Genomic DNA, 11,826 nt, shown 5'->3' on the forward strand with positions numbered 1-11,826 from the left:
AACGTTACGTCATTCTGACGTACTATTGATTGACAGCTCCAAATAAGGTATGGAGGAGAAAAATCGATTTATTTAAACACTGATTTCATGCCAAGTAGGAACGCTTGCAGGTAAAAACTTCGATTTAAAAAACCAGATAGGAACGAAGAATAAAAGCGATTCGGAACGCGGAATAAGACCAGGGTTATTTTGAATCGGTTTTATTAAAAACGTTGTATTTTAAATCGTTTCAAATCTTAAGTGAGAACACCCCCAAAGTATTGCAACACATTTAACCAATTCATTTCAGCATATGCTTTTGTGAACAAGTGAGCTGTAGCCCACAAAACACATACTGAAACAAATGGGCCAGTCTTAAAAGTGTCACAAGACTCCCCTCCTTTTCCTTTCTATACTGAAACACATAGCATGCCACACTGCATTACAGTACACTTAGTTTGACAAAGAACAGTTCAGCCCACTGCAGAAATGAGAGAAACGTCTCCCTGATTTTTTAAAGACAGACTAGAGATGCTGGGAGAAGAGTTGGATAGTGCTGCAGATCAAGTTAATAGAGCTTTGCTATTATGTAGTGGAACCAAGAGATCAATAACACAGCAAAGGACTAATAATCATTGTGGTCAGTATTAAAAAAGAAGAAGATAAAAATGAAAGGCTAAGCAGTCTCATCTCTGTGTATTCTGACTTCTTTTGAGAAAGGCCAGATTTGACTCGCCACACAGAAAGGAAAAGGTTTTCTGGTGACTACTTCATTCAGGCTCAAATGTGACTTCATCAGCTTTCCAGAGCCTGTAGTTATTTGTTTGGACTAAAATCCTCCAGCCAGCAGGGTTAGCAGTTTGTAGCTAATGTATATTTATTCCAAACACCTGGTGAGTGAACAGTCTGCTCTAAAAACTAACAATGAATGAAAAAATGGGGAAAGGCCTTGGAAGTCTTCTGGTCAATCTCCCCTGCTCACTGCTGGCTTTGCAATATGAAATAAAGGAACAGCTGAGATGGGGAGTAAGAGGTCCTCCAGATTTTCTGAGCTGCAGTTCCTATCATCCCCCACCACTAGCTATGTTGGCTAGGACTGATGATACACAGCACTCCAATGACATGGGGAACAGGGTGCTGAACCATCCCAAGCCCTGAACTACAGCAACATCTTTGACAGACAGCCATTCAGCATTCACTGCTAACTAAATAGCCTTTGTTGTCAGGAGTTTCCCCTCACACCTAGCAGACATTTGCCTCCCTCCCATTTCCAACTTGTTTGTTCTAACCCTGTCCTTGAGCAACAGAGAACTGGACTCCTGCATCGTCCCCATGACAACCTTCAGATAATTGGGAGGCAGCTTTTCCATCTCCTCTAGAAAGTCTCTCCTCTGGGCTATTTACACGTAACTTTTTCATCCATTCCCCCACAGGCTTCAGGCTTCCAGATCCTTGGCTGTTCTGTTCTTGTTTGTCATCCCAGCAATTCCTGTACTTACCCCAGAGTTCCTCTTCATATCATGCAGATGAGCCCATCAAACAAAGTATAGCCCAAGTCCACCCTCAAGCACCACTGAAATCTATGAAGAAACACCTTTCTTGCCAAAACAACCACAGGGAGCAACACCCAGCTGTCAGACTATGAAATCCCTAGCCACCCAATAAGTACAGCCTCCTGCAATATATAGCTATCCCAAACTCCTTTATTTGATCCAGATGACTGCTGTCACTGTACCCTCAGTGAAAAGGACAAAAATTGCTTGCAGGCAGAGCTACTGCTTTACTTCACATTTGTCCTCTATGGTAGAATTTATCCTCTCAATGGCTGCAAATTTGGAGGTGGGAAGAAAGAATAAGCACCCTTCTAATTTCCCACAACTCTCTTGGTTTTTAGGACAAGAAAAGCAGGAACTGTGATGCAAGAGTCAATATTCAGAATTTGTGAGCCATGTCAAAACAGCATATAAATGCTCTCTGAGGTTGCCTTTCTGATGCTATTCATCACCACATTTGAAGAGAGTTAACTGGCAGCAGCCCCCCCCTCCCCAAATGTTTTCTGGCTCATTCACTTGCCCTCTACCCAAAGCTGAAGTTGACCTACAGTTTCACTTCTATGAAAAATCACAGTGATGGTTTTTCAAACATACAAGCATCCATGTTTTAATGCTCCTGCTTATTTATACACAGCATCTCACCCATAATCTGTTTGGAGCCCATTAGAAGGGCAGGCTGTGTGCAAAATACAAGGCACTATGCAGGTTAATGGAATAAGGGTGGTGATTTATTTCTCCTTCAGTTCAGAAAGCTACTCTTTGGACCAATACTTCCTAAGTTATCACTTTTTCTGAGCTCTTGGAGCAATGCAAGAATCACCATGTTAAATGAGCCTTCCTTCCAGGTTAGTATTGACAGGATTACAGCCATACCCTATTAAGCAAACAATTGGGGAATTCGGAGATGGATCCAGCAGAGCCTCCTGGTTCCTGAAGAAGGGGCTAGAAGCACAGGACATCGGTGATTTAGAACAGCAACCACACAGATAGACAGGAATGCCAGCACTCTTAGACCTTCCCAGCACAAAGCAGCCAGATCATGCAATGACTGGAATGTGAATCTATCTAGCAATTATGCATCTCTCGCTTGCCATTAACTTCTGGTAGTTGATTCCTGAACTTATTTCAGAGCCACTAAACTGAGATAATGGCAGGAAGAATCCCTCTGGAATTTTATGCAGCCAGAGATGCCCTGATGCAAGCAAATAAACAGAAGTTGAAAGTTCAGTTGTGGAGCTCCACGTTGTCTCTGCTGAGACAAAGAGTTTTTTCAGGAGCCTTGGGCACCTTGGGCAGAGGGAAAGAGCAGAAGATTAAAAGGTCAGAGTCTAAATGGGGAAAAGGAACACAAATCTTAGCAACCAACAGCCCTCTCTTTTTTTCTCAACTGAGTTCCAGGGTTCAGGAACCCACTTAAACAGAGACCAAGGCCTCTTTTTTTGCACACAGAGCAGTAAGTGGAATTGTTCAACAGAAAAAAAAAAGACACGTGTGGCAGCACCTTTAAAACTAATTGTGTGGTTTTTTTTTTAATTTTGGCATGAGCTTTTATTGATATAAACCCACTTTTTCAGATGCAGTACAGAATGGTATTAAGGCATCTGGTAGAAAATGTATATTTATATAGTTGTGGATTGTTGTTAACTGCCCTCAAGTCAACTTCAACTCATGGCGATCCTGTGGATGAAGCATCTCCAGAATTCCTTCCCTCAATGGCTCTGCTCAGCTTCTGCAGGCTCAGGCCTGTGGTCTCCCTGACTGAGTCTAACCATCTGGTATGTGGTCTTCCTTTCTTTCTACATATCTCCACCTTTCCCAACATCAATGTTTTTCCTTATAAGACACGCCTTTCATGATGTGTCCAAAGTACAACAGTCTCAATTTTGTCATCCTGGTTTCCATGCTTGATCTGTTCTGGAACCCATTTTTGTCTTTTTGGCCATCCACAGTATCCTCAGCACTCTTCTCCAGCACATCTCAAATGAGTTTCTTGTCTTTCTAGCAGCTTTCTTCACTGTTTGGCTCTGGCATCCATACATGGTGATGGGGAAGACAATGGCTTGAACTAGCCTCATTTTAGTGTTCAACGTTTTATTGTTGCACTTTAAGATCTTGTCCAGTTCTTTCATAGCTGCCCTTCCTATTCTTGGCTTCTTCTGATTTCTTGACTGCAATATCTGTTCTGTTCGATATTTGATCCAAAGTATGAGAATTCTTTTGCCATTTCAATTTTCTTGTTATCTAGGATGAATTTTTGTAGAACTTCTGTGGTCATTATTTTTGTTTTCCTAATGTTCAGAAAAAGGTGACTGGCTCAACATCACCCAATGAATCCATAGAGACTTGAACCCCATGAGTTATACTACCACTCACATATCTGTTCTAGTTACTGAGTTCAGGCTCTGTGCAATATATAGAAAGAGACATGACAAAGATGTATTCACATCCAGAATACTCAGTTGTTATTTCAAACACACATTAAGGTACACATTGAGCAAATGCATATAGGAGTAAGCCTCTACTGTGACTGGACCCAGTCTCACTAAACATATCTCTTACCTCAAGTGCTCCGTCTGAAGACAGCAACAGAAGCACCAGCCAAACTCCCGGGCCCAGTTCCATCTATTCTGGATGCAGCCCAACATTTGCAGCATCAAGCTCTAACCCACACATATATTGCACAACAGCAATACAGATGGCTGCAGGGAAGGGGAGACCTACTGAGGACAAGTTTGGAGTGGTAAAAGGAATGGATTTGAAATTTATTTGGCAGAAGAAGGCAAGAAAATATATAATGAGCAAGGAATAGTTTGAGAGCTATGAAGACTACTCATCTAGACAAAAGAGAATGGACCAGGAGTCTTGCATTTGTTCATTATATATATTTGCATATACAGAGGACCCTTATTATATGCTGGGGTTTGGGTCCAAAATCCCCTGTGTATCACAAAATCTGTGTAGGCTCAAGTCCCATTAAATATAATGACATAGCAAAATGGTGTCCCTTATGAAAAATGGAAAATCAAGGTTTGATATTTGAAATTAATACTTTTTTTTAACATTTTCAAACCGTGGATGCTTGAATCCCTGTTTTAAAAATCTGTGCATAAGGAGGGCCGACTGTATATTTATTTCACTACAGAAAAGAATGGATCATTGAAAAGTAGTGGCTAGAGAAAACAAAAGCAAGAAGGAAGGTAGAACAACCTTGTAAGAACTGCAGAAAGAATTATGATCTTTCATATTATAGATTTTTGTGGGAGGATTCTGAGAAAATTAATATGATATTCTGTTTGTGGTTCCTAACAAATCATCTAATGTTTCCAGGTGTATAATGCTACACTAACCACTATCTAGAGATCGGAATGAACTTTCCATGGTCCAGTACAGACTTTCGCTTTGTGGCGGCCTGGGAGCAAAATTAGGACTTGGGAGAGCAGAGCATCCGCACACTCTGTGCTCTCCCGGCACCATTTTGGGCGCACATGTTCAGATGGTGCATGCGCTGATGATGTGCCTTGTGCGCCACATCCAAATGGGGCAGCGCATAAGACGTTGCTGCGCCGCTCCAGGGCACTAATGGCACCTTGGTAGCAGCACGGAAAGGAGCTGTGTTTCGCAACTCTTTTTTGGAGTGGATCATTACCACAACCATGTGGTTGCCACGGCAACAATCCGGGGCAGCGTCTCGGTGCTCCTTTCTGCCTGTCTGCATTGGACCTAAGTCTCCATGTTTGAATCACAGCCTCAGTGTACTACTAGAATAGAGGCAGGAGAGATAATGGGCATATGGGCAAATGTGTAAATATCTTCCCACCTACTGGGAGTCTCCCTCCCAGGTAGTGGGTAGTGGAGTCTCCCTCCTTGGAGGTCTTCAAACGGAGGCTGGATGGCCATCTGTCGGGGATGCTTTGATTTGGATTTCCTGCATGGCAGGGGGTTGGACTGGATGGCCTTTGCGGTCTCTTCCAACTCTATGATTCTATGATTCTACTGTTTGGCAAAAAACTCATACATATATGATCTCCTGCTTAGCCTATAATCCATTCTAATTCTCTGAAATATTATAAGCAATTCTGCTCTTCTTCTAGAACAACACAGGCACTATCTGTAGATAAGGGAAATGAGGAGAATTCATTTTCTGCTCCAGTCTTTACAGACTAAAAAGCCAGAAAAAAAAGATAAATTCAGTCAAGGATATTTGAGAAGAATCAAATTGAACCGAAGTTTCAGGAGATGCCATTTATTTATTTAATATTTATTAGTAAACTAATATATCATAGACAAAATAAGCATCCCACAACATGAACTAATTAATAAAATAAAATAGATATATAAACATTTTGAAGGTTGTCTTCTACATATTCCATATATTGTATTCCTTCAGTTCTGCCTGTTATAACTATGCTTGGTATTTGTATATATTATTCTTATTATCCTTTTTAACTGGTGTTAAACCTTCTTGATTCCATCTTTAATAGTTCAACCAATCTGTTCTTCCAGTATACATACAATAATTACTTTCCATTCATCCTTGAAACCAATAATTGACATTTATCCCCATTGGCTTTTCATTGGCTGAAAAGTAGCCAATGCAACTCTAATTTGAGGAGAAAAGGGATGAACGAAGGGAAAGGACGGTTAGACTAACATCGATTCTGGATCAGCTGGTGAAAAGCCTTATTAAAGAAATAACTATATATCTAGAAGGAAACGGCATGCTAAGGAAGAATCAGTGTAGCTTCTGCAAAAAGAAGTTCTGCCTCAGACCTTTACAATTCTTTGAGGGAATCAACAAATTGATTCTCCCTCTAAAATTAGCTGATCATCTAAAGGGGCTTTTGACATGAAATATGCCTGCCTAAACATAGGCTGCCTCCACACAGCAGAAATAATGCAATTTGACACTACTTTAACTGTCATGACTCATGAATTCTTCAAATTGTAGTTTTATGAAACATTTAGCCTTCTCTGTCAGCGCTCTGGTGCCACAACTACTATTCCCAGAATTCCACAGCGCTGAGTCAAACTGGATTACTTCTGCAATGCAGATGCAGCCTTAGTCTTCATGAAGAGGCTTGTCCATTAAATTCTGCTAACTGTTTTAAAAAAAGGAAGCACAGGATAGCCACCAAAAGAGAATTCTCACAACGGAAGGAAGGAAGCAGCACAGTGCTATGGGTCGCTACCAGAACCATTTCTATTGCACAGAAGCAAGGACTATAATGTAGAGAACCCTAGGGATTTATGGGGTAGAAATAGCACAGAACTTCAAAATATACCTAAAAGCAGTTGGTGGCAGGGGGGAGCAACATGGGGAGAAGGCCAGAGCTTTCATGCCCTCATTGTGTGCTCTGCATTAGGGCAGTGGTTCTCCAATAGTGGATGGAGAGGGACCTGCAGCAGGGGCATGAGAACTGCTCAAGGGAGGCCATGAGACTTGGAGGCTCTGATCCCTACTCCTACTTCTCTTCCCAAACTTTTTATGTGTAAAATTTACAAATGCATTGAGTTAAATATTGAATTTACTTAAATAAAACTGTTCTAATTTGAACAATGTTATTTCCCAAAATGTTAAAACATGAATACACATGAATGTGTAAAAGAAAACACATACACAAAATAAACAAAATGTTTTTTATTCATATACTATGGCAAGTTGGGGGGATGACATCTGCATGAAGGTGTAAAGGGGAGTACCAAGGATAAAAAGCTTCAGAGTACCACTGCATTCGAACATCTAGTTGTCCATGGCTAGAAACAAGATACTGGGCTAGCCAGGCCTTTGATGTAATTCAGCAGAGAATTTTTTACACTCAGAACCAGAGCCTGAAAGAGTTACTTTTTGGGGAAACAACTCTCGTAATTCCCCAGCCATCATGTTGCCCAGAGATTCAGGGAACTCTGCACCAAACAAATAACCTTTAGAAGATCTAGTCTAAATCATTCTTTATCCCAATCTGTTACTATGACAATAGCTCAACACTAGCACCTCCCAGGTAAACCCATGCACACTGAATCCCACAGCGAATGCCAAGTTGGCACTATGGGTCTACATACTTTTCTTTCATAACTCCAAACACTCTCTTTGCTAAGCAGATAACTAGTTATGGAACTGAAAATCCCTGCTAATATGCTGGCGTCCACAGATGGATCTCTGGACTAACCTTTGGCACACAAAGCCACGTTGGGAAGGCTGAACTCTCTGTCCTCCTTCCCCTCCCTAGCAAGAGACGTCAGGAATTTCTCAGTTTCCCATTCCTATCATGCATACACTACATGGGTGGTTGTCTCTGGGCAGAGATACAACCACAAATAAAGATGCAATGTGTGATGTTGCCATCCACGAACCTTACCCAGCAACTTGAAACTAAGATAGCTGCCTGGACATCAGGTGTCAAAATGCAGCTCTCAGCAAGCACCCAAGAAACTTTAGTCCAGTACTGGCCATGACACAGGAGAATCCCCATTTAAAACAGGTGGTCAGACCAGGATAACATTCCTATGCAAGTCCATCAAACAGACTGTTTGCCCATGATGAAAACAGCACAGTTTTAAAAAGTAGGTAAGGAAGTCAGACCAGGGCTTAGTTGCTTCTGGTACGGATGAAGACATATTGAGCACTGTAATACGTTTTGCATAATTGCAAACTTCATCAAGCTCCCAAGAATTAAGGGGTTCTTGTATGTGGAGTTTGACAATGTATGCCAGTAGAGAGAAGTGTTTCCCAAGGTTAGACAAGAGCTCCTGGGTATTTCAGCAGAATTGTGGCATGCTCTCTCATCATTTAAGGAACTACTGTATTGTATCATACTAACCACCCTGCCCCAAATCAATAGGACCATAGGGTGTATATATACATCCTATTGATTTGGGCACACAACCACATGCCACAGTGGTTTTATATTTGTTCTTATGCAAGGATCTCTCAGTAGTGCACATTATGTTCTACACAGAGATCACTCATCCAGTTACTGGACTGATCCACAACCTGCTCCTCTTCAATATACAAAGACAACTATGACACACATGCGTACAGGGGTCTTTTGAAGTGTTAAGAAGTGCATGTAGGTTGCACCCAACAAACCCACCAAGCCAGAGAACAATTATATAAGCAACAACTTTAACCCTGAGAACGCCAGATCAGCCTTCCCTAATCTGATGGCCTCTAGATGTCTTGTATTACAACCAACACTTGTCTTCCCAGTCACTGGCTGTGCTGGATGAAGATGATGGGAGTTGCAGTCTACACATTTAGAAGATACACAACTAGGAAAGGCAGGCCTAGACAGCCTACTATGTTAGTTAAATATCATTTCAACCAGGACACACAAATTCCTTCAGAAATTAACTCAAGTCTCTGGCTTTCTCCATTTGAGAGGCAGTCTAGAATTACTACTTAGGCAGTTCAGATTTTTTATAGGTCACAAAGCTTCACAACCACATACCTGTGGGTACATGCACAGAATTCATACTGCATAAGTCATCATCACTATCACACATAGAACACAGCAATACAGCTGCTAGGCCATAGGCTTCTCAAAGCAAAATATGTGTTTTTCATTGGGTAATAAATAAATATTTCTTGGTGGGAATTTGGGCAAGAAAAAGAAACTAGGGCCTGTTACAGACAGCCAAAATAAAGCTGCTTTGAGTCACAGTGGAGGTACTGTATGGTGTTTCAATGAGCCCTAAGGACTGGAGCATGGCTTTGGTGTGGCTTCTGGACTCTTAGGACACATGCATCATTGAAACACCATACCTCCACTGTGACTTGAAGCAGCTTTATTTTGGCTGTCTGTAACAGGCCTAGTTGTCCCGTATGAGTCGCAGGGGATCCGTTCTGGACATCACCACCTCATGAATTGGAAAAATCGCTGATATTGGGGTCCACTGATTTCAATGGCTGTGTGCTCCCATGGGTGGGCATGCCATTTTGTTCCCTTGCCATCCGTGAGTAATCAAGACCACGGATCCCAATCTGTGAATGGGGAGGGACAACTGTAGTTCAATTCTCTGCTTAAGTTACTGAGCTCCCTGGAAAGCCTTGGTCAAATAATTACTTGTTTGCCTATGCTACCATACAGGGTTGGTTGGATATTTACATCCTAGGCTTAACAAAGTTCTTGAAGGAGTCTCTAATGTGTTTAAATAGAATAGATGGATCACTACTAAAGCAAAGATAAAGGAACCATTTGGAGATACACTAATGAAAGAGAAGAGTAGCAAAATCAATAGCCTCTCAACTGAAAAATTAAGTCATTGAGAAGTGAAGAATGCTACTCAAAACTTGTTGGAGAAAGAGAGGTACTAATATGAAGAAATTCGGAAGAGAAAGAGGAGATCATAGAAGCCTGACTACTGAGATAAAGTGCAGCCATGAGAGAGGAGAGAGCAGTGGCAGAGGAAGGTATCTTTGCTCTTCTCCCTCAACTGTCAACTCTCAACTTGGATGTCATTACAGTATATGTCTTTAAATCAACTGACTTAGAGCGATGCTACCATTGGGTTTTCTTGGTGATACCTGTTCAGAGGACGTTTGCTACTACGCTCCTTCTGGGCTAAGAGTGTGTCTCCCAGGGGACTTCCATGGACCAGTGGGGACTTGAACCTTGGTCTCTGTGAGTCCAACACTCAAACTACTACACCATGCTAGCTTTCAACAGGAGGAGATTTGGGAGAGAAAGAGGAGATACTAGTCTTGATGGTGGAAGTGCAGCTGTGTGAGGCAAGTGGGCAGAGGAGGATACCGCTGCCTTTCTCCCTCAACTGTCAACCAGACATGTGTCCCAAACTTTGGTCCTCTAGATGTTTTGGACTCCAGCTCCCAGAACTCCTGACTGATGGCCAAGTTGACTGGGGCTTCTGGGAATCGAAGTCCAAAACACCTGAGTGACTAAAGTCTGGCAACCACTGGTTTAAAACACTTGAGCCTAGCTGGTCCTTTCTAATAAGTGCAGCTACGTTTTGCCTCCTGCTTAAGGCTGGAAGTCTGAAGGAGGACCACTATAGAAGCCGCTGTGAGACCCTCTCTTTTTCCCTCCTAAAGAGCGAGCGGGCAAGCAATAACCACTGCGGTTGTTCTGCAGAAGCAGGCTGCCTTCTCTCCTCCGGATTAGGCTCAGGGCCTGTCTTGCTTGCGCAATGCCACTCTCACAACTGCTCCGCTCTGGGCCCACTCCCACAAGTCCATAGCCTTGAGCCAAGACACAGTTAAAGCGGTACCAAAGCGGATGCAGCCCTCTCCTTCTGGGCGTTACTCACAATGCACTCGCGGACCCTCTCGTGGAAGAGCTGCTCCCGTGCGGAGAGGCCGTCGTGTTCCCCCGCGGCGTCCATCCCCCGGTCAGCATGGCTGAAGGCGAGCAGGGCGGCTGGCAGGGGCGCCGCGGCGGGGAAGAGCGGGGGACGGGGCTCCCAAAACCCCAGCGTCGGCGCCACAGTGGCTTCCCGTTCCTTCGTTACCAGTCACGCGTTCCTCCTCGTTACAGCGCCCCCGCCGAAGGAGCAACGCGTTCCATTCTTAAAGGCGCAGGACGCACTCCAGCGGCACAACAACCGACTTCTTCAGGCAGCGCAGCGCAAAGGAAAGGGAAGCGCTCCTGTCCCCTGACCCCTTCCCCACTGCGAGGCGCCGATTGGTTGCAAAAAAGCTGGGCCCAAGGAGCGCTTTTCATTCGCTGAAGAAGGGGGGCCGAGCCTCAACGGGATTGGCTGAGCTCCACGTCCATTATGACGCAGGCAGCCACTCAGCGTCGTCGACGGAGCAGTGACGGTGACGCCGCGTCTTTGTTTTTCCCCAGTCTGGCTCTGTAGACCAGTGGTCCCCAAAATGTGCTCTTTAAGGGGTTTTGGACTCCAGCTCCCAGAATCCTATACTATCGGGCTACATGGCTGAGGCTTCTGGGAGCTGAAGTCCAAATCTCTTAAAGGACACAGTTTGGGCTACTATAGTACTATTCAGTGGGCCCCAAATTGTGCTCTTTAAGGGATTTTGGACTTCAACTCCCAGAATCCCAGACTATTGGCCAACATGGCTGAGGCTTCTGGGAGCTGAAGTCCAAAATCTCTTAAAGGGCACAGTTTGGGGAACATGGCTGTAGACGTTTCGGCAGAGGCAACGATCGCCCCGCGACCTCCCAGGGATTGAGAGGAACCAGGCGGTTGTAAAGCTAGGGCACCAGCATCTGTGTTGCGGAAATAATCCGGTTTGACATCGCATTAACTGCCATGGCTCCATGCTGTGGAATTCTGATTACACTTCCTAGAATTCAACAACATCATGGAGCCATGG

The 11,826-nt window shown here is 43.5% G+C and overlaps 1 protein-coding gene across 1 annotated transcript in view; it reads right to left on the minus strand.

Moving 5' to 3' along the window:
- LMBR1L (limb development membrane protein 1 like) overlaps window positions 1-11,130 on the minus strand; it is a 37,352-nt gene extending 26,222 nt beyond the window's left edge. Inside the window, exon 1 of the mRNA XM_042451119.1 lies at window positions 10,797-11,130. Within this exon, the coding sequence (XP_042307053.1) occupies window positions 10,797-10,871 (75 nt within the window). The 5' untranslated portion in view covers window positions 10,872-11,130. The remainder of the gene's footprint in view (window positions 1-10,796) is intronic.
- Window positions 11,131-11,826: the final 696 nt, after the last annotated feature.

Source organism: Sceloporus undulatus, chromosome 2 (assembly GCF_019175285.1).
Source record: "Sceloporus undulatus isolate JIND9_A2432 ecotype Alabama chromosome 2, SceUnd_v1.1, whole genome shotgun sequence".
Classification (NCBI taxonomy): Eukaryota; Metazoa; Chordata; class Lepidosauria; order Squamata; family Phrynosomatidae; genus Sceloporus; species Sceloporus undulatus.